Below are 24,329 nucleotides of genomic sequence, written 5' to 3' on the forward strand. Positions count from 1 at the left end.
TGTTTTGTGATGTCTATTTACATGAAAAACCACTGTAGGTTTCACCATACCGGAGCTAGGTAAGCATTTTTTTTTTCAGCTTCGACATGCAAGGTGGCCTCGTCATTCTTTTTCAGCAGAATGAAGTAAATTTTATAAAATGTATGTCTTTGTTATTCTATTCAATTTCAGGATCTCGGTAAATCTTGAGAAATACGAGATTTTAAGAAAGGGAGTGTATGTCAGTATTTTTAGCTTCTATTTACCTTGATGTTCTTATTAATAAGTGCTACTAATATAACCTACTAGAATGATGTTTTATCAGTCTATAATCATACAAATTCCTGCAAAATATAAGCGCAACTGTGGTATATTCACATACATTTTCCTCTGCACAGTTCAAAACTTTTTTGCTTAATGCCAATTTCGTAAGTAGTTTGTTACAACATGGGGTACATTTTTCGTAAAGTTAATTCAGGTATGCTAATATGATTTTTTTTAAAAAATGCAATATAAAAAAACCTTACAATTTTTGAAGAATAATTTATTTTTTTTAAAAAAGATATTTTTTTAAGATTTATGGTTAACTGTTTGTAGGTACACGGAGAAATATAGGGGGTTATAAAAGGTTTCATAGGCATGGTTTTAGTATTCATGAGCACTTTGTTTAATGGGATGTTTAAAATAACTGAGCTAGCGAGGAGTAAGTTCGGTGTATTTTTAAAAATAAGTATATTCCTCTATTATCACAATTGCGATCAATGTCAAAATTATTTTAAGAAACTGAAAACTTAACAAGTAATGACATCTAGGCAAGGTGACAGTATCCGAATAATTCCATATATTTTGATTAAAATGATAGGCATTGGTAATTTCTTTTTGAAAAGATTTCTTTGTGAAATGCATGTCCCGTATGGCAGCTTATGGTGAAGGTTAAAGTTTCTCGAATGAAAGTCGAACTTTTAAAGGCCAAGGTCAATTTTTTTTTTTGTTATCCAAAGAAAGGTTTTGTCACAAGAAAAACACCTGTGAAATATGGAAGTAGATTTAAGTTTGTTCAAATCATGACCCCGGGGTAGGGTCGAGCCACAATGCGGGATCAAAGAAAACCATATTGCTTATTGCTCAAAAGTTATAACCAAGCTTCAAGTTTTTTAAGTGGGTCAAACTCGAAGGTCAAGGTCAAAAATATTTATATCCATTGAAAGGTCTTGTCAGAATGAATACATGCGTCAAGTATGAACGCCCATGAATTAACAAACTGTTCAAAAATTATGGCCAAGATTTAAGTATGGCAATCCCCAGTGGGTCAAACTCCATGATCAAGAGGTGAACATTGGTGGTACCCAAAGAGAGGTCTTGTCACAAGGGATACTTCTGTGAAATATAATTGAATGATTGATTGTATACTGTTTAACATCCCTCTCCAGAATATTTCACTGATATGGAGACGTCACCATTGCCGGTGAAGGGCTGCAAATTTAGGCCTATGCTGGGCACTTACAGCCTTTGAGCAGGGAGGGATCTTTATCGTGACACGGGGCCTTGGTTTATACTGTCTCATCCGAAGGACCGCCCCATTTAGTCGCCTTTACGACAAGCAAGGGGGTACTGAGGACCTATTCTAACCCGGATCCCCACGGGGCCTGTGAAATATGAAAGCCATAGCTTCACTCACTCAGAAGTTGTGGACAAGGTAAAAGTTTTTTGCGGACAAACGGGGAAAAAACCATATGCTCCAAATTCAAAAGGGAATAAGGGTGCTGTTTACAAAAATATATGGGTACATGTAAGAATGGATTTAACCTTGATGTAAAAGAGGGTTTTGAATAGTTTATCTACGTCATTTTCAACATATGCTACTGTCCTCTACAAAAATTTGAATTTTTCAATCAAAATTTGTATATGACAATTACAAATTTTAATTGAAAAATTCAAATTTTTGTAGAGGACACTACCACTACCAATTTCCAAAAATATTCAGATTTTTTATTCGTCAACAGAAATAACTTACCGGTATATGCTGGGAAACTTCATGCAAACATGTTTTCTTTTGGTTTAGAATTGTTTAAAGAATAACAATTAATACAGTAAATACTATTTTATATCAGGGGCATTTACACAAGGGTACAAGTATTATATAGTGTGTACAGAAACTTTGGAGTCAGATTGCTTTGCATAAAAAGGTGAGTATGTGAAACACTAATATCCTCAAGGAAAAGGTTTTTCAAAAGTAGATCAAAGTCATGAGGGCAAGAATATTAGTACCTAAAGAAAGTTCTTGTCACAAAGGAACAGATATGTGTACAAGTGTTTGTTAAAAACTGTGGCTTTTGTACATGTGGATATGACGAATTAAGGTTCAATTAAGTTTATGCAAGTCAAACTCCAAGGTCAAGAAATCAAAAAGAGTATTACCAAAAGTAAGGACCTTACATGAATACGTTTGTGGAATATAAAAGCCCAAGCACCAACCGTCCAAAAGTTATGGCCAAAGTGAAAGTTTTTAATTACAAGGTCAAAATTTATTTTACCCAAATATTATTTGTCTCAATAAATACACAAGTGAATTGTAAAAGCCCTAGCACCAACCATTCAAAAGATTGCCGAGGTTAAAAGTCTGTTTATATCTAACTAAAAAAACTATGAACAGCAAAGCTATGCTAGCTTAGCCATGTTTAGAAGGAAACATCCTCAGGTGGTGTAGATACTCAGTACTAGTATGCGGCATTTTGTTTCAAGGGAAGATGAGGGGTAACATTAAATACAAGTTTTACAATGAATATACAGCAAAGTCACATCCAGTCATATTTAGAAGGAAGCACCCTCAGGTAGTGTTGATTCGAATTTATTCAAATAATAGAGAAACCCCAGATTTTTTTTTTTTTTGCATTTTTGTATAGCATTGCTTATGTTTTCAGGATTTGTAGAAAGAAAAAAGGTATATTTTTGTAGTTTTCTTTAAAAATAAATTTGAAAATTAAAAGAGCGAGTTTATTTTTTATGTCCTGCCTAAAGATGATCGTGGCAATTTAAAAACGTACCAATTATTTTTAGAAAAAGTCGTGGTTACTTTGAAACGTATTATAGTATACAGAAAGGATATCCGGCATGAAGTTGTATGTCAAGTTTCGTGAGGTGTCATAATAAGTAAAATTACTGTAGAATACAGAATGTTACATATTTAATAGTTTATACTGACAATGCATAGATTGCATACAAAGTGGATGTAAGTTTTCACCTTTTTCCAACACAATGGTTTTATGGATTTTGACTTCAGGTCCTTAGCCTTCCTATTTAATACAGCTGAATTTCATTTCTGGAATTTAGAAAAAAAAATATTTACGACATTTTATAGTTTCCATTTCCGATATTTCAAAGTTTTAATCTCTGACATTCATCATATAGCACTTTCCCGACAACTGAAACTGAATTCAACTCTCCATATGAAAATGGAAGGGTAGAAATTGTATTATATGAAGATAATAAAATCGTTGCATCACCGATATATAATTTCATGAACATTAAATTTTGTTGAAATATTTATATCCTGTTCAAAATTTATTTTTGTATTCAAAAGATGCGGAATTTAATTATAAAATTCGGCACGAAAGGAAAGTTTTTCCCTTGGCCTTCAAATCAACATTAAGATACCGTACATTGACAACGTGTTATCAATCGACAATATTTCGTGTCTTTCCTTGATGTCAGAAACTGAGACAATCTCTTGGAATTCGAAATAAAAGTTATTATACCAGTAGTCTGACACATTTGTTTTATATTCGGAAAATTTTCCCAGATGAAGACGTTAATGGTATAATCTAATAAAACATTTCATGGTAAACGTGTTGACTTGAACTTCCTATTGTAAACTTTCCTTTAACGAGACAGGATATTGAAAAGTCGACTAAACAAGGAGAGCAAGAGGGTCGTTTTTAGTCAAAATTTAGCAAACTTTATGGTCTATACTATGACTTTGTTAGCAGATATGATTTATCACAAAATGCAATACCATTCATTTCACACAGAACTGTCTTTGGAATTTTCTGCCCTATTGTGAGAAGGAGCAAACAGAGGGCGTAGCCGCTCGACAGGGGATTCTCACTCCTCCATGGCACCTAATCCTACCTTTGATGTCTTTGGAGGTCTATTCAATTCTAGTGGTGCTCCCCTGTTAAGTGTTTATTATCTTCATATTACAAGTGTTAAAAGATTGCAGAATTTTTATTTTCCATCTGAGAGTTGAAAAAAATACGTTTTTTTCCTACAAACTCTTATGTTTACATGTAACATTTTTCTCTGTAGCCATATCCTCTTTGCTAGTAAGGTTTTTATTTTCACTCTATGGTGAAATTTCAAGGGGACAGAATTTAAAACTTATTTTACTAAACCCTTGTTCCCAGATACCCTTTCATATATACCGGTAGTACGAGGGAGCAATTTCTAGTTCTCTTTGGGAGTCAAACATCGATATTTATATAACAGCAGATCTCGTACATTTTACCCAGTTTAGCTAATATCTCTTGTAAGGTAATTGGTGGGGTCTTTTAGATATTCAAAAACATTTCAGAGCTTTAATTCACCCTGAGGTTAAATGGGGTGTCGGAAAGTGTTTTTATATTTATAATATTCTGAACAATCAGAATGAATATTGAATTATAAAATGAGGGAAGTTGACGATTAAAAAGTTAAACTCACCACGTTAACACAAATCTTTGTTTAAATAACAATAAACGTCTTTTTCTAGTAAAATATCCAGACTCTGTGGTATCTTTTATTTCAAGCTTACTGGGATATATCGTGTCGATATAAGAATGGAAATAACGATTGTTAATTGACAATACGTCATTGATATATTTAAATGCATATTTGAAGGCGAAGCAAGTGTTTTCTTCTTTTCACGTAAAAGATTTCGAACAAATTCTGCTTCATGAAATATTTGGAGATAACGAATAGTATTCAAGCCCAAAAGTCCATAAAACAACACAAATACAGTAGGAGCAAAGCAAACACGGACCTCCAAAACCTCAGAAGTGGGATCAGATGCCATGGAGGAGTGAGCATCTCCTGCCGACCAGTCACACCCGTCGTGTGCTCTTTCTCATGATCAGGAAATAACGGAAAAAATCCGTCCTCTATTCAGTGTGCTAATAATAGACTAACCATTAGTAAGAAAAACGTTTGTCGCCATTTGACTTGATGATGAATTGAATTTTCTAACATGATCATTGTATCGACCATAGAACTTGCTAAACGATTACTTTAAACGAGACTGCTGATATTCTTATTTTATTAACTTGTCAATAATTTACCTCGTCTTAGAAATTAATGAATACGTAGAGCATGTTCAACTGAGAGATTTAAACTCCGTAACCAGGTGATGAAGGTACGAGGGACGTTCAATAAATAATGTCATCGGGGCTCGGAAAGAAGCAAAAGACGCTTTTTAATGATTTAGTCTTCATGATTTTACTTATTAATCTCTTGATTAAAATAGATGTCCGTTAAAGGTTTTATTTAATTTCTGATTGTATTTAGAACACATTTTTGGGTATGACCCTTAGTATACTGGAAAAAAGCAGATCCAATGATTTCCTGGACTTGTTTTTTTTCTTTCTGAAAGGTGGTTTTTTTTAAGTTTGGAAATAGAAACAAGTCAAAAGGTAAAAGATCTGGCAAATATTGTTAATGTGAAAAATATTAACTTTCTTTTTATCCCGAAAACCCCTTTACTCTTCAGGGGTGCAGGGTTTGGACGCTGTCATGAAGAAATTTAATGTAGTGGATTGGTGATTCTAGGTCCTTCCTCTAATAAACCTTTCGATTTTTTTGCAAAAAGATTGCTTTCTAGACTCCTACAAAAATTAAACTGTCTCCCCGAATACGAAATTGAACAACAGTACCACTAATATTTAAGAAAATTGCAAATAAATCTGTCTTTGTGTTCTTGCATACCTTTGCTCTTGTCGGACCATTGCTGTTTTTATCAAGTACATCTTATGGTAAATTTTGTATTGAGTGTTTTAAGCAATAGATTCATGTTCCATTATCTGTTTGAATATGAAACAAACTTGGATAACTACAGTTACTGATATTTTAAAATAATTGTTAAGACATTCCTACACGCTGTCGTTTTCACTCATTTTACAAAATATAGGGTGATCTTTGAGTACCAAGCTTTTTTACCATCAAACGTTTCTTAAAAACATTGTAAACTACGCCCGATATGATGTATATCAAACTTTGAAAGTGGGCGCACTAGATGGGCAGTCGGCAGGAGTCATTGACACGAAACAATTCAGATTTAAATGTCCAGGCACCATGTAGTTTTAATGCATATCTTATACATCTTATAGAAACTGCATGGGAATGGATTTCTGTCTTATGTTTGTTTATTTGTAGATATTTTTTTTCAATTAAAAGGTGTCAAGAAAGATAAATTGTCTAATATTATGTATGCTGGATACATCAGCTGTACATTTACATGTAATAGAATATACACTGTAATAGAAGTCTAACACTAAATAATTTTTGTGCTCAGTTTTTAAGTGCACTGAAAATATTGAATGTAACAGAACAATCGAAGTTGCTAGTTTTTTTTTTTTAAATATATTCAATATTTTTTATCAAGTGTAACTTTGTAGTTACAAGTTCTTGTATGTTTATTTCCATTTGAGAACGTTAGCACTATAAATGACAAATTGTGAACGCATTGAAAAATAAAACAATGTAAAATAATTTATACAACATAATTTGCTACTTCATTCAAGGAGTATTTAAAATTCCAAAAATTTCAAGCTCAAAGAAAAATAAAAGAAAACACTGTATTCGAACCTAAAATACTGCTTCGATATGGCTCGAATCCAGCGACAAACCAATGTAGCTACCGCGGAACACTATACGTAGCTGGTATTTAAATCATTATTTAAAGCCAAAGCCCTATACATTTGGACTTTGTCAATTTTCTACCAGAAAATAAATGTAAAAAGTTTAGATTTTGGTATTTCTGGGTCGTCTCTCCATTTTTTAAACAACTGGAATAAATTTTACGGTTAAAAATTCACTGATAACACATCTAAAATTCATGGAGAGAAGACCCAGAAACAACAAAATTAATGAAAAACGGTTATAAAAGAGTCGATTTTTGCATCATTTGACTCGTACGGCTATATTCAGGTGCATATTTAAATAAGATTAAACATTTTTAACTAAATATTTGCCCATTTTACATTAACCTACAACACAGTAATTTGCAAGGTTTTGAAAAAAATGTATGAATAAATGATATTTTTTTATTCTTTTTATGAGCCACTATTCCTGCCGAATCGCCATCTAAAGCGCCCACTTTCTTTGCTATGTGTCTTAAAGTCAGTCATACATCATCAGATATTATTTGTTGAAATTGGGCAAATAGTACATAAGTTGTTATAATTTTTGTTGGCAAGGACGGTACCCATTTTTGATGCCCATTATATAATTTTTGATCATTGAAATCCACTTGCTTATTTATCTATAAAACAGGCATTGGTTGATGTAAATGTCACATATTTCAGTGAAAATTTCTTTGGGATTTTTAACACGTTTTACAGCAGCTTTAATGAAGCTTTTATTTTCACTCTAGTTTACTGATTCTTTACCATTCATTTACAATGCAGTGTCTCGAATAGCCCTTGTTTCCCAGCTTCTCACGATGAAACTATGTGATGAAAAGTGGTCACATAAACTGTTATCAATTCATTAAAGATTCAATAATGAGAGAAAATCTAGCTTAATGTCATATGATTTCTATGTTGTATGTCATCGAGCTAATGACATTATTTATTGAACGTCCCTCGTATATTGCTGCGTAAGTAAAGGAAGTTGACAATTAAAAAGTTTTAGTCATCACGTTTATCATATAGCTTGGTTGTTAGATTACCATTAACGTCCTTTCCAAGTAAAATAACCAAATATGAAACATATCGATTCAAATATAGGTCTGCTTATAGTGGGGCGCAATACATATGATGAAACAAGAATATCAACAGTCCTAGCTAAAATTTAATTTCATATGTTCTATATGGATATTGGACAATACAATGACCTTGTCATTTGTGAACAATCTATCATTAAGTGAAATGCTAATGGACGTTTCTCACACTAAGGCCATTCTCACACACTGAATTGTACACAGATTTTTCCCGGGATGGGGGGGGGGATCAAGACTAGAAGCAAACAATTGGTGTGACCGATCGACTCCAGGATGGCTACTCCCCCATGATACATTTTCACATCTCTGATGCTTGGAGGTCGACGTTTGCTCTGTTCCTAATCTGTATTGTTTAACAGGACACATACTTTTAGCTTAAATGAAATATATGGCGATAACAAACAGTATTCAAGATCAAAAGTCCATAAAACAATACAAAACAGGAGCAGAACAAACAAGGACCTAGCTCCAAAACATCAGAGGTGGGATCAGGTGCCATGGAGGAGTGAATATCCCCTACCGACCGGTCACACCCGCCGTGTGTTCCTTGTCATGATCGGGAAATAAAGGAAAAATCAGAAAAAAAACAATTCTGTGTATAAAAATGGACGAACAATAAGTATGAACAACGTCAGCCAGCATTTGACTCAATGATCCATTGTTTTGCTGACAAGATCATCGTATCGACCATAGAACTTACGAAGTTCTGACATAGATGACTTTAAACGAGACTGCCGATATTCTTGTTTTATCAACTTGTTTGTCAATATTTACCTATACGTTGTAGAAATTGTTCATACGTAGAGCATGCTCTTGCGTATCGATATATATATATATATATATATATATATATATATATATATATATATATATTATATATATATATATATATATATATATATATATATACTCCATATGATGAAGGTATATTGCTGCATAAGTTGGGGAAGTTGACGATAGGAAAGTTAAAGTCATCACGTTTATCATAGAGCTTGGTTGTCATACTACCATACTGTTCGTAATATATTTCAATAGGTATTTTTCAAGGAACATTTTATGCAGTTATTTAAGCCACTTCGTCTTTTGTAAGATGATTGGCATGGTCTGTAGATGTGCAAAAAAGGTTGAAAATTACATTTTACCCTGAGTCTAGACGGTGTTTAGGGAACAGATGACAATACTTGGGGTAAGCACGAGTCTAGCTGTCTCATGTTAAGTTGGCAGTTGGCAGTGACTGGGAGACAAGCATGAGTCTAGACATTTCTTATGTTTATATGCATGGCGATGGTTGGGGTGAGCATGAATCTAGAAGTCTCATGTAAAGTTTAAATGATAGGGGTGGTGGGTATGCAGGAGTCTAGACGTTGTGTCTTGTAAAGATAATAAGGCGCACAAGTCTCGTTTTCAGGGGGAGGGGGGTTCCAGTTGTCCATTACCTGCAGCATGTCAGTCTGTTGATAAATTTTATATCTTAAAATTGGCCAAGTTTAAAGGCAGAGACCAAGGATATAATGTATAAAAAGATGAAAACATTTGAAAATTTTTAAAAAAGAAAAACCTAGACTGTTATACAGTGTATACATGAGAAAAAAAAAATCTGAGGAATATGTTGATATATTTTTTGCGACTTCACGAGGATTCCTTTATCAAAGAGAAGGCTAAAAAGGGTCAATCTCAATTAAAAAAAAATAGGAATAGCAGGCAATGGGTCTGTTACAGTTTGGAGGATAGCTATTGAGATAACTGTACATATAGTGTTAGTGGTTTCTTCTTAGGTAGGGGTCAAAGCTTATAGTAAAGAAGCAGTGTTTTCCGACACAAATATTCATTAATAACACGATTGGTACATTAAAATGTCATCCACTGCAATATCACCGGTGTAGGAATCCCCGACAACACCCTCAATCACAATCTAAAACAACAAAGTTGTCAATTAGTCACACCATTAAAATTCTTTATTAAACAGCAGGTAATCAACAGTGTGTCGCAATAATGTAGAAATACAATATTTAAAAAAAAAAGTTTGCTTGTATTGTATATATATATATATACATATATGTTGTAGTTAGTAAATATTAACATTAAATTGTTGGTTGACTTGAGCACAGTCACCAAACTCGCTTGAATTTTTGACCCCCTAGTATATAATAATATACTAGGGGGTCAAAATTTTTAGAGGGAAATTTTTGTGCAATTGATTCTAAAATATTTTTTCAGCTTTTTTTGCATTATAGATTTTAAAAGTCGGTCTTAATATTTGAGGTAATTTTAAATAAATTTTCTATCAAATTCATCGCATATTTTCTAATAATTATAATTGCTCCCTTGAAAAACTTCAGAGGTTATATCTATCATATTATATTCGTTTAGAGCCTTAATATAGGGTTTTCAGTCATTAAACCTTTCCTGAGCAACATACGTATTTTATTTCATTAGAATGAAGCAGGAACATGAATAGATTGTCTCTTATTTTGTAACTTTGTCTTTCTTTAATTAGAGATTTTAGCGATTGAAAAAAAGCGTTCGATGTATAAAAATATACATGTATGCTATTTGGCAACAAATATACATGTATAAACATGTCGTCCTCATTTCTTGCCAGATTTTTGTACAAATCCAGCTATGGTTATTGTACCTGATAATCTGTTTGCATTGGTTATAATTATATGTCTCACGTATGCCTCATTATCTTTTGCTATGGTTATGTTAGTCTCGAGTACCTGATATTCGGTTCGTTATGGTCATCTTAGCCTCACGTTCTTGATATTCTGTTTGCTATGGTTGTCCTGATAATATCTGTTTGCTATGGTTGTTTTAGTCTCGTGGTTGTTCTTGTATCTGACAATCTGTTTGCTGTATGGTTATTTAAATCTAGATACCTGATATTCTGTTTGCTATGGTTGTCCTGACCATCTTTTTGCATTATGGTTCTTTAAATCTCACGTACCTGATAGTCGGTTTGCATTGGAGGGAGATGGATAGTGGCTTTGTGCCACACATCGCCATGATTTCCGAAATGCTTCCATATACTTTGTTCATGGCCCTCAATAGTGACTAGGAGTACATGTAAGTGTGCCACGTGCTCTCCAAACATGTGATAATGTATGACCAGGCAGGACACTGGGTTGTAGCTCGTGATGAAGGGGGAGTAAATACGAGCCGTGTCTCCCGTCACTCGGGGCGCCGAGCTCTCTATGTAGAGGTAATAACCTGTGGAACAGGGGCAGTGTTTTAGGACAAATGTCAAACATTCAGTTAACAATGGTAATTTTCATTCTTATGTCGATACGATGTATCCTAGCTGGTGAGCTTGAGATGAAAGATATCACAGAGTCTGATACATCTGTTTCATATTTGAATATTTTACTTGGAAAAGATGTTAATGGTAATCTACCAACCAAGCTAAATGATGAACCTGATGACTTTAACGCATACTGCATACGGGGTTTATATATCTCAGTTGATTCGATACGCTAGAGCATGCTCTACGTATTAACAATTTCTTAAACAAGGTTAATTATTGACAAACAAGTTGATGAAACAGGAATATCAGCATTCTCGTTTAAAGTCGTCATTTCTTTAGTTCTACGGTCGATACATGTACACCAGACAATGACCTTGTCAGCAAATACAATTTATCATTGAGTATTCAGACTGACGTTTTTCACACTAATTGTTAGTCCATTATTTATACACTGAATTGATGACGGATTTTCCCGTTATTTCCCGATCATGACAAGAAGCACACGGCGGGCATGACCGGTCGGTAAGGGATGCTCACTCTTCCATGGCACCTAATCCCATCTTTGATGTTTTGAAGGTCCGTGTTTGCTCTGCTCCTATTTTGTATTGTTTTATGGACTATTGATCTTGAATCGAGTGTCGACCACGTTATTAGCGAAATGATGACGCCAAACCAGATTGCTGATATCTTTGCATTATCAACGTTTAGAAGTTAGTAAATTAGAAACTGTTCACGTTCTCATGAACAACCATGGGATGAGTTAGAATATTTCCATGGTTGCGTAGTAAAAGTTAATAATTAGTGCAAACTTGAATTTTTTTTCAGAATGGATAAAGTGCTTTAGACATATCAAAGATGCGAACCAACTTTGCGTCCATTTTCACTGAACTTGAAGTGATGAAAGAGAAACTACATGAATAATGTGTTATATGGTTCCGGAAGAAACGACATGTAAAAAAGATCTTCAAAATCAGCCATGGTGAGTTTGATCTACTTTCTTAACTTCACAAACAAAATACGAGACATTGCTGGGTCCAGCAAATGCCATACCAAGCCCCTATCTTTACTTCTTACTTAGTTTTAAAGGTGAAACTTCAGAATGACTGTGTTAAGTGGTGTAAATAAAATGTAGATCCTCAAAAACACTAAAGAACTTACCGTATTTTAATAGCTAAAAAAATATTTCTAAAAATTGAAAGTGTGATTGCGATTCTACATCACCAAAGTAACTTTGTTGAAAACCACTCTGATTGTACTCACAAGTACTCTTAAGCTAATATCAAAAGGATAATGAAGTTCAAGTCAAGACAACATTTATTAAGTCTTTGGAGACCCAAGTTTTCTAAACAAAAAAGCTTTTGAATTCTGATCGGCACTAATTGTGCTTTTTTTATCAGCTGATCTGTTTGCTATTATCTCCAAGTAACTAAATATTAACATCAAGTATTTGGAAACCAGATCTTCCAAATAAAATACTGGAACTCCAGTTCTGTCTAACTGTTCTTCTTAAGGCGACCCTTTTCACGTGAATCTTGCCTAAAAAAAACTTGAGATAAGAATTTTCATCCACGCATTACTATTAAACCATTGTTTACTATCAGAAAACCTAAGATCCGCCCCCTGGTTCCATGTTAAGATGTACCATTATTTACCTTCAGTAGACGTATGATCCGCCCTAGGGCCGGTGTTAGGTGTGGCAGTTGACCCTTTCATTCTTGACCAATCAAAGTCATCAAACACATCATTCTGCCATCCACAAAAACCGCTATCAAAGTCACAGGAGGCATCTGGAATTAAAACGAATCGATGTTGTAAATGCGTAAAATTATTTGCATTCAATAATTTTTTCATCTCAACATATTTACCAATGTCAAAAAAATTGTACATGACATAACAATTTTGTACATGATTTTTGAACTACTGTAGAGACATCTTTTTTTTCATCGTGCTCATTTTCCGAGCAGCAAGCATTGTTTTAAAAGACAATGCAAGTACTCACCAACCTTGCATTTATTTTCTGTAATTGTGACGTCGTCTATGGCAATGTCCCCACGGTATCCAAAGCCCTTCTTTCCCACAAATAGTACCTTATGAAAACAAATTTAAGACTAGATAAGGAATTGGGTGAAAGACGTTTTCTCAAAAAGATATTTCCATTTGCATTTTGATTTAATAAATCCCAGTTAATTCGAAAAAGACTCAATTGTATTTTTAAGGACTTTTCAAAAAGGTATTTATAACGTGTCTTTGATGTAAGAGATCGACAGATTTTACCACTCTTAGACACTAATGATGCAATATGTTTCCAAAGGTTTTTCCTCTGTTCCAAATTGTCATTGGATATATGGTTAATGATAATGTCTAGATCTTTTTTTATTGTAAACAAAACCCACCCGCAACATACTTCAACAACGTAGTGATCAATCCCGAAAAGTTAAAGATTAAAATGGAGCATAATGGAGATAACGAAAGTATTCAAGATCAAAAAGTCCATAAAACAATAAAAAATAGTAGAAGAACGGACCTCCAAAACATCAGAGGTGGGATCAGGTGCCATTAAGAAGTGAGCATCCCCCGCCGACCGGTCACACCCTCCGTGTGCTCCTTGTCATGATCGGGGTATAACGGTAAAATCCGTCGTCAATTCGGTGTATAAATGATGGACTAACAATTAGTATGAAAACGTCAATCAGCATTTGGATCAATGATAAATTGTATTTGCTGACAAGGCCATTGAATCGACCATAGAACTTACGAAATGACGACTTTGAACGAGACTGTTGATATTCTCTGTTCAAGCAATTTGTTTGTCAACAATATACCTCGTTTAAGAAATTGTTTATTTGTAGAGCATGCTCTTGCGTATCGAATCAACTGAGATATACAGCTCAACAAACTTTTTAAGCTCACATGGTTTTTCGCACAAATTAAGGTCACATTGTTGTAATAAAAATTACCCTTTTCGATCTGCAGCACAATAGCATAACCCTTCAGTATATTACATATATGATGTCAAGCATAAATGTCTTTTAAAATTATTATCTTAAGTTTCCAAAGTGGATATTTTAAAGGAAAATTTATAATTAATGGTAGGATGTTTCAACTGTACCATTCTACCATAGGTTTTTACAAATAGTATAAAACGAGCTTTCCTTGATCCCATGTAGTTGAAATTTTTTAATTTTCTTTTTAAAGGTGAGTTTTTAAAAAAAAATCTTTGCTTATTTACCATATTCCTCTTGGTTTCGTTGAAATGTAGCGCCGAAAAGGGATAATATTGCAAAAGGAAACCACACTAAAGGGTGGGATAATGAAGTATTGTTTATTTTTTTTGAATGGTGAATTCCTTCTATGAAAAGGAAAATTCTGCTGCATTTACGGTTTGAAACGTTAAAATTTTGTTGTGTGTTGAATCTTTCATGGTTCTGGATTTTAGAAGTTGACTCTTAAAAACCCAACCTTATTAACATAGAAAATAGGCAAACAGATGAAAAATACTATAACCACCCCGAGTTAAAGAGTCAAAATGTACAGAAAATACAAGTTACAGTAGCTGTACTGTACCCATGTCGACGTCTCTGCCAAGAGCTATTGCTTTCAAAAGAACGGATAAAAAAACAGTTACATTTGGCAAGAAACTACAAAAATTCAAATGAGAATAGTCCTTATTTTCAGCCATGAATATATCAAAGTTCTACCAATTGATTTGTGTGGATTATTTTCAGTAGATGAAATAAAACTCAAATTATGTAAACAAATACTTTTAAAATGTATTTTGTTGTCTCGATACACAATATTACACCATAACAATGTGACCTTAATTTGTGCGAAAAACCATGTGAGTTTAAAAAGTTTGTTGAGCTGTATAAACTCCGTATGCAGGTGATGAAGGTATATTCTTGCATAAGAGAAGTTATAGTTAAAGTCATGACGTTTATCATAGATTACCATTAATGTCTTTCTCAAGTAAAATATCCAAATATGAAACAGATGTGTCAGACCCTGTGGATTCTAATTATTTCAATTCTTTGTTCTTCTGCATTGTATCTCTAGCGAAAATTGAGGAATTTTTATTCTGCCATGCAACTGAAAATTCGGGGTTTACTCGAAAACAACCGAATGACTGTTATTTGCAGACTTATTTTTGCATTCATATGAAACAGAAGTTACATGAAAAGAAGAAACCATTTGCTTTTTCCGTCAAATCGAAATTTAGATATATCAAGGACGTATTGTCAGTTAACAATAGTTACTTCGATTCGATATTTCCCATTGCATGAGCTTAAAATCAAAGATACCATAAATTCTGATTTCTGATACATCTGATTTTTTGTTTTACATAAGACTTTATTGATAACCTGACTACATAGTTTTATGATAAACGATAAGACTTCAACTTTTCAGTCATCAACTTCCCTTACTTATATGTAGTAATATACCATTATCACCATTATCATCTACATACTCGTGTGTATCTCTCAGTTGATTTAATTTGCATTTCCTATACAAGAACAATTTCTAAAACAAAGTCCTTTACAAACTAGTTCATGAACCAAGAATATAATATTAACAGTCTCGTTTGAATTCATCAATTTGCAAGTTCTAAGGTAGATACAATGACCTTAACAGCACATACAATTTATCATTAAGTCTCTAGCACTGCTAATAGACTTATTCATACTAATGTTTGTTTGGCCATATTTACACACGGTATTGCCGACAGATTTTTCCGTTCTTCCCTGTCCCTGATGATGACAAGGTACACATGGTGAGAGAGACCGGTCGGCAATGGAAGCACACTCCCGTATGGCACCTTATCTCACCTCTGATACTTTAGAGATCCGTGTTTGCTCTGCTCCTGATTTTTATTGTTTGATTGTTTAAATGGAGTTTTGATCTTGAACACTACAACTGTATTCGCTTTCTCCATATATCTTTTCAACCAAAGAAATTGGAAAAAAAAAATAAAATTCAAAGATATATAAATTTAACAAGAGACTGATTGAATGCCCTACCCAGAAGCCTCCCTGGCCAGATATTGGAACCATCGCACTGTGCCACCCGTTGCCTTGGTCACCTTGTTTTATCCACTCTGTAGATTTGTTGACACCATCCTCTATTTCTACTCTAAGCTCACCAATATCAGCCCCATACATACTGTAGAAAAAGGTTAGGCAGTAGTCTCCACTCCTCTGTTGAAAACAGCGTATCATTTGAGGGTTTAAGCATCAATAGAGGCGTGAGTTATTTGAAGCTATTTTATGTTCTCTTTAGGAGTTTTACCTGGAGTAACGGGGACCTCAATGTTGCTTCGCTTCCCGGTGCACTTGTCCCAGACGTTTCTATATAAAGATATGTTCCTGAAAAGATTTGTTATGCATGTTGTGTCAATTTTCCCCTTCATTTAGAAAGATCAAATTTAGAAGTTGTAATTTATATTTCTAAGAACTAAGTTGAAGTTTTGATGTGCATTGTCATTGTTTTCCAAATTGGCTCAAATTGTTGAGTTGGATACCGTTTTGACAATCCGTGCGGTCACATTCCGGCCCGGTAAAGATAGTGGGCGTGTCCCCCGAGTTAATCTGCCACGCAATGTCCGTCGTCTCCTGTGTCCAGCCACAGAATCCGGAGAGAAAATCACACTTGTAAACTGTATAAAAAATTAATGTTTTATTCAGAATCGAAATATTTCTTCATTACGGCTGCAAATGAAAAGGGCTTTCTTGTTTTGTCGAGTTTTTTGAAAAAAGTGATTTAAAAATGTTGTGGAACAAATATATACTAGGGAAAAGTTAATTCCTGAAATGAATTGGTCTATAAATTCGAGGAAGAGTCAATAAATTACTACCTTGAATAGAAAAAAATCTCAGAAAAATACAAATACTTCGGTAAAATGGTAAAAATGCTTATAATGTTAATGAGTTATTTCATTTATCATACTAAGCTTAATATTTAAATTTGATACAACATCCTCTCTAGAATCACTGGAAAAATTTTCAACCAAACTTGTCACAGAGCATCCTTGGATAAAGGGAACCAAAGTTTGTTTAAAAGAAGACCCAATCGATTATCCCTCTTTTCAGGTGGGATAATCAAAAAATGGTAAAAGCTGTGTAATTTTATTTAAAAATCTTCTCAAGAACCACACCACTGAATCAAATATAAAAATTGTATGAAAACCTCCTGACATAATATAGATTCAAATTTGTTCAAGTCACGACCAGGGGGGGGGGGGCACTATGAAACACTCTATATAAAAAGATTTTGACAAAGGATATATAGGAAAATTCTTTAAAATCTTCTGGTCAGAACAACAAAGCCATGGTTAGTCATACATTATTTTTGAGGCATCTTCAGGTGATGTACGTAGATTCAAATTTGTTCAAATCATGACCCCCATCGGTAAGTTAGGACCGCAATGGAAGTTTTTACATAGGAATACATGGGAAAATTTTCAAAAATCTTCTCAATAACAACAATTTACGTATATGGAAGGATCAGCTAGTGCATGTAGATTTACGTTTCCTCACGTCATGACTTCTGGTGTTAGAGTGGGGTTACAATAGACAACCCAATCATTACAAGAGAAAACATAGTGTCTTCCCACAAATTATTAAAATAGAAAATTGGTATTATGAACACCAGATTTTCTATTTTAAAAAAGTGTTGGAAGATAATAGGAAAGGTTCCATTGTGCCCACGCCCCCGATTCCTTTGGCCAAGCGTTAGAACAATTTAAACGACCACTATTTATTTCTCAGTGTAACAATCTATTTAATTTTACTTTCCAAATTCATAGCTCCCGCCTCACAAAATTCATTGTAGGACTTCAAATAGTTTAAAGTGTAGGTAACACTAGTTAAAACAATCAAAAGGGAAGATTTTCATGTTTGGAAATTTTCTTGGCCGTTTAAAAGAAAATGCTAGAAAGAAGAAATAAGAAATGATGTGATTACTTTTACTGGCTGTGAATCAGTAGGAAATTTAAATAAATATAGTTCAAATGCATGGAGTATACTAAGAAAAAATGTGATTACTTTTAACGTGGCTCTGAATCAGTAGGAAATGTAAATAAATATAGTTCAAATACATTGAGTATACTAAAACTACTTGTGGTTTTGGCTAAAGTAAAAGTTGTGTTAGATAAATATACGTTTGGCCTCTTTCTCGGTTTAGATGTCTCCAAGAATGATGAACAAACGAAAAATTAAAGATTTAAAAAATTAATTCGTCTTTAGCTAATATCCAGAAAGGGGAAATTTTTATTCATTGAATGATTGGTTACCAGTGTTTATAAGGAGGATCTATGTTGGCTCTGGCTTCACTTTTACATTCTAGAGGTTAGGTAACCATACAGCTATCTGTATATTTAAATGATGGAGAAAAAGTTCTATACATATTGGAAGACGTTACCTGCTTTTATATCATTACTTGAACTCGTAACTTCATTCAACCGAAATATAAATATATTTGAGTATAACTTTGTGAGGACAATTAAATTTTATTTGATAAAAAGTCAAGCATAAAACAACAACAGCAACATTCATAATAACATAGCAAAAATATGTACAATATATAAATATGTAAGGCACTTAACGCCAATAAAAAAGAATCTTAATTTGTAAAATAGAAATATGGCACCATGTAAAATATCAGCTTCAACAAACGCTTAGACATATTTTCGAAAAATATTTTTTGTCTGAAATATTGGACGTAAAATTTTAAGTCCTGGGTGGTAAGGGTAATTGTAGACAGGATTTGGGATCAATATTTTTTGAAGAGAGTTTTTTCTAAAAGGGATTTGATTAGGGATAATTTGAATTTCTTGACCTCCTTGGGTTTTGGTTTGATCTCCTGGCCCGAGACTACAGTCCATGATGATGACGTCATCAATTCCAATGTCACTCAGAAAATTTGGTCCTACGACTCCTTCCAGTACAATCTGTCAAAGAATCATGGAATAAAGAAATCTTTGAGACCATCTTAGATGTAATTCCTTTAACGGTAATACATTTACAAACTCTTTATTGGCATTTAATTCTAAACTATTAATTTGAGGGACAAAATTTGTCTTCTCTTAAAATTAACGCCAGTTGAACACCATCATTCCTACAAATAAAATGCTACATCCAGGGTTTTATTTACCTTGAAGGGAACGTTTGGGTTGGTGAAGTTGGTTTCTAGGTGTTTCCACTGAGAGCCTTGGTCTCCAGAGATCGAGAAAGACTGGAACGTCTGTGTAAGACCCTCATTTTGTATAAAAACATTGAGGGAACCCATTGTTTTTCCGTGCATATGGTAATACAACCTGTAAATAAGATAACATTTTTACATTAAGTTTCCTTTATAACCAGTAAGAAATAGAACAATTGCATTTTACAAACCATTACAGACATTCCCCATATGCGTTCCTTTTTCTTTTTCGTGCTCCATTAAGCTTCATTAAATTATGCAAAACCTTTGTATTATAAACTTTTTTCAACTTATTTTTTGAAAGTATTTGAGGAAAGGACATAACTGTAACAAAGCAAGTTTCACTAAATGAGCTTTTAGGTAGAATAAGAAACAGAAAACCAATATGTTCCCATATTCAACTTCGTTTGGGGAACATGATAAATTGAGTTTGGCTTGGGATCATCGCCTAAATATAAAAGAAAATGTCAAACTTACTCTAAACACATGCGTCCTGTGCTGTTCTTTATGTGGAAGAGTGGAGAGAGTAACCTGGTCTTATCTCCCTTTGTTCTACGAGATGATTCCATGTAAATGTAGTATCCTGAAAGATGGACCATTTATTACACGTAAGTTGGCTGTTCGTAATTTCGAAATCACAAATGACTGATTATTCTATTTCACCTGCAAAGCGATACAATAATATTCTGTGTAAACTGACCTGTATGATCCTCTGCCGTGTGGTCAAGAGTCGGACCCGTGTTCTCAGTCTCCGTTCCTTTGTTATTAAGTATCCAGTCTCCCGAGTTTTGCGGATCTTGCGTCCAGCCGCAGAAATTGTTGGAATCAAAGGAGCAAAAACGTATGAATCCTGCAAATAAATTTTATATATACCATTCACTAAAATGGGCTCAATTTTGTTTCGACAAAATAACATATTGCAAATACTTGAACTCTAATATGGTGATACCTTCTTTTGGGTTAAGACACTGGGGCTGAAATCCTGACCAGGTACCGTCCATTTTACAGAATCTCTTCCTGGGCCCGACCAGTATAGTACCGGGATAGTTACAGGAGTATACAATGGACACGCCGACCTCGGTACTGCCAGTCTCTGAAAGGCCTACTATTTTACCATTTATAAGTGGCTCGGGATTGCTGCACTGTTTGATACCTAGAGAGAAAAATGTCTTGACTGTGTAGATGACGAAGAGAATTGCAGTTTAAAGTAGTTTTTCTATATAAAAAAAATGATGTAAGGCAAGTACTTGAAAGATGAAAGATAAGAACAGTTTCTTACTGCATCGGTACATTTTGCGGATTTTTTGTATGTCCAACGTACTAAGACCATCCCTCTGTCCAATCCTGTATTCCTGGCTCTCTGGGAACGGATTATTCCAAGTTCTGTTGATGGTAAACACCCTCCCCTTAGGGTTCACTTTGTCTTTGGCGAAGGTGATAGGAGAGTAATGCATGACAGACGTGTAGTCGTAGTCCCCTAGTATCGTCACTTCGTCTTCATTCATTTTCTCGAAATCAGATACATGAGCTGAAATCAAATTGATGTGGAGAGTTAAAAAAAGGTTAGAGTAAAAGATTTTTAAACTCAATGTCCCTCACGTCAGAATTTTTGCTTACATCAAGGAAATAAAACGTATTAGTCAGAAATTAAGATTATACAGTTAATAATCAAATTGAACAACGGCTGTCCTATATAGACAGAGTACTTACTGTCAATGATGTTGGTTTTGTTGAGCACGATATATCTATCCCTGTCGGGGCGTGTGTGCTCGTGCCAGAATCCCAGCGCGTGCATCAGTTCGTGGTATATGGTTCCGGTACGCTCCGTACATCCGGGGCCCAGTGATACCTTCTGTTCCCCTCCCTGTCTACCCACGGAGCTGTAACAGCTAAAAAATAGAGGTTCTCAGTCAGGATTCAGGTCCTGGGTATAAAAACTGAGCCATAAATACTAGTATACCTCTGATATTCTTCTTCCTCTAACACTCTAACACCCCTCCTTCCATTATATATACATAGTTCTTATCCAAGTAAAGGAAAACTTTCTCTTACCCGTGGCCTCTCTGGATTCTGAGGTAATCGTTCTCTTGTTGCCTTGGTTTGAATGTTATACAGTCTTGGAGAAGGGACGCCATTTTGCCCAATGCATTTTTTATAGCAGTGAGTTCTGTAACTGCTGAAATAGGATAAGCAAAAGATCGATGAAATGACAAGTTTTAAAGTATATATTTGAATGTGATGTCTGTTTATCTTAATATTTTTAGGACATACAATATCCCGTGGTATCGATGATGTATGGAATTATCCGCCCAGTCCACACTAAGTTGACACCTGTTACCGCCATTCTCATTTGAAAATGATGAACTGCTGATTTCTGAAGAAAAAAGTCCACAGACATTTATAAGACACGCTAACACACTAATAAAAGGTTTGGTATTTCATGTTTTAGTGAGCTACACAGAGAACACATTTTATTTCTACACATCACATCAAAACATATAAAATCGTGTCAATGTTTTCCCAACTTGAACAGGTGAAAATTTCTCACTTAATTTACAACAATGTTTGTTAAAAGTACATCTTAAAGAATTTTTAATAAAATGTTGACACTGTGCGTATTTTACGCAAAAACAGTGATCAAATTTTGCCTAATGGCCTAGGCCGTATAGTTCAAAGGTTTTATGCTAACACAATACAATACATACTTGGTGATTTTTAATGATATCCCCTTCAACCAATGTTTCCCCATCCATCAGATGTTCAATATGACCATTGGTCTGAATTTGAACTGTAGAAAACAGAGTAGACCATTTCGCTTAAATCATGCCTTCGTTACAATATTGTTACAAAAGTACAAGTTGAAAATAAAATTTTGATTTTAAAAAAGGTGATATTTGGACTCGTACCTGCTCCCAGGTTTTGTTCAGGTGCTGTGACGTCGTAGTCCACAGGTAACAGAAAACACGAGCGGACCAACAGAAGAAGGGCTATTTCTCTCAGGTACATGGCAGCAAAGTATCAACTTCTGTATAAAACAAATACCAAAAACACAATATTATACCTCAAACGAAACAAAACTTTAAAACAACTAAAAAAGCCTCAGGTGAGTTTTATAGTAACAAATCTTTTCTATTTATTTACCAACAAAATTATTTTCTAAGTTCCTGCATGGTATCAGTACTGACCTAATAAACTCAGTAATAGGAACTACACTAAAGAAAACACGGAACATGATAAGAAAATCCATAGTATATCTAGAGCACGTGGATAGCAGGACACGCTCGCCCGTTCCCAGAAAACAACGCAGTGTCGCCCAGATGTTAATGTAATTAATAATTGCTTAGAAGATGAATAGAGAAAACGACAGCATAAATTGCCACGAAGTACGCCTAAATATAGAAATTAGAGCAAAATGGGCTTTATGTAATTTTTTGTGTAGTTCATAATTTTCTAGTTTGTAATTTGTTCTTTAATCATTTAAAAAAAATATACATGTATTGCCAATTTTATAATACATCTTTTATTGGAACAATTTCAATTATTAATAAAATCAAATCAAAGATATTGCTTTCCTGTTTTGAGTTGATACGAGTACTAAAAATGTAAACTAAAGAAGCAAGTAAAATCAACTTTTAAAATATATCGAAGCAGAATTTGTTTCAACTTTCAAGTATTGATTTTTAAAATATTTCATTACAAGGAATTTAGTTCCAAATAAACAAGATATTCTCAGTTAGCGTACACCAATCGATTTAAACTAAAGTATGAATGAAGTTGACTTATTGCTAGATAAGTGGTTTACAACTTGAACCTTTGATGATATCTTTTCAATTTTCATTGAACATTTTACATAAACTCGCATGCAATATAATTTACTTTCTGTTAACTTATTTAATATATTTTTTTTAAAAAGTACAGTTTATGCAGTACGGATATAACAGAATTATGCAACATAATTTATTTATCGTGTTGTTTCTCCTCCTTTAATTTATATTTGAATTAAAGGTAAATTAATTTTAAAATTAATGACTTTACTGATCAGCAGAACATTTTCTACATAAAATTTCTTACCTCTCAGGAAACGGCAGAAAATATGACAAACCGTAAGTGTTCATGTAACTTTATAGGATTTTCGGGGGAAAAACAATTAGATATTTTCAAAAGTAAACAAAAGTTGCAGATATCATGGGCGTGGAAAAACTGTCGAAAACCCAATGAAAGTGACATATATTTGTGATCGAGCCTTACGCTAACAATATAAACAAAAATTCGGAGTCCAGCCAATGGAAAGGTGTATTCCTATATTGGATATATTTTGCACCCAACCAATTCTCACGTGCTTTCCACACTGTGAGATAGACATACAATTATCACACGTTTGATAGACAACAATGCTGTCATTTTGATCCTGCTGTGGTCCTAGGATTGAGGACCAAGCATTGAATTACGTTTTAAGGCATGCTATATTACGACTAATTGGGAGTTAGGACAGAATGCAGTCATATTCACTGAACGTTTGAAACTGTATCTGTTCGTCCGCAGACGTTATGTCAAACTCAGCATGGAGTGGTGGGTGTGTTAGATGTAAATTCAATACGATGTAAAACCTTCATGCAGTCGTTATAACACCCAAATATTGTACCGAATGACACAAAAAATGAGGAAAAAGACGCATGGTCACTAAATACCACAGCAGACCATCTTATTGAGAGCAAGATCCCTTTTTCACGTACGGGGGAATTTCAACTCCTCTTTAAAAAAAAAAAAAGCATACTTTAACAAAACAAACAAATTTATCACAATTATTAAGTTAAGATTTGGAAAAACACGGATTAATTCTTTCTTTTTTTTATTGATTAATTTTTCATTTTAAATTTAATTAATGAATTTATATATTTATTTGCATCCTATCCTCAGAAACGCTGTAAATATCAAAAGAAATAA

The 24,329-nt window shown here is 33.9% G+C and overlaps 2 protein-coding genes across 4 annotated transcripts in view; one reads left to right on the forward strand and one right to left on the reverse strand.

Moving 5' to 3' along the window:
* The window catches only part of LOC134251288 (UPF0728 protein-like), a 67,331-nt gene that overhangs the window by 8,332 nt on the left and 34,670 nt on the right, over nt 1–24,329 (forward strand). The gene's annotated exons all lie outside the window — the stretch shown is intronic.
* On the reverse strand, nt 9,743–23,537 carry LOC134251286 (MAM and LDL-receptor class A domain-containing protein 1-like). 3 transcript variants are annotated; one of them, XM_062733671.1, is made up of 19 exons: nt 23,457–23,537; nt 22,292–22,410; nt 22,091–22,173; nt 21,657–21,759; nt 21,438–21,561; nt 21,096–21,274; nt 20,665–20,913; nt 20,335–20,538; nt 20,086–20,235; nt 19,863–19,968; nt 19,338–19,500; nt 19,023–19,134; nt 16,708–16,842; nt 16,476–16,552; nt 16,208–16,384; nt 13,192–13,279; nt 12,845–12,979; nt 10,896–11,158; nt 9,743–9,860 (listed from the first exon to the last, which is right to left on the reverse strand). In XM_062733671.1, exons 2-19 carry the CDS (start codon nt 22,389–22,391, stop codon nt 9,777–9,779), a joined length of 2,532 nt encoding a protein of 843 aa, XP_062589655.1. In that variant the 5' UTR covers nt 22,392–22,410; nt 23,457–23,537; the 3' UTR covers nt 9,743–9,776. The 3 variants fall into 3 exon arrangements, with proteins under 3 accessions (XP_062589655.1, XP_062589656.1, XP_062589658.1); XM_062733672.1 differs by lacking the exon at nt 23,457–23,537 and adding an exon at nt 22,571–22,591; XM_062733674.1 differs by lacking the exon at nt 16,208–16,384.

This window comes from Saccostrea cucullata, unplaced genomic scaffold, assembly GCF_032062105.1.
Source record: "Saccostrea cucullata isolate Sc308-1 unplaced genomic scaffold, CSIRO_AGI_Scuc_v1 ctg272, whole genome shotgun sequence".
In the NCBI taxonomy this organism is placed as follows: Eukaryota; Metazoa; Mollusca; class Bivalvia; order Ostreida; family Ostreidae; genus Saccostrea; species Saccostrea cuccullata.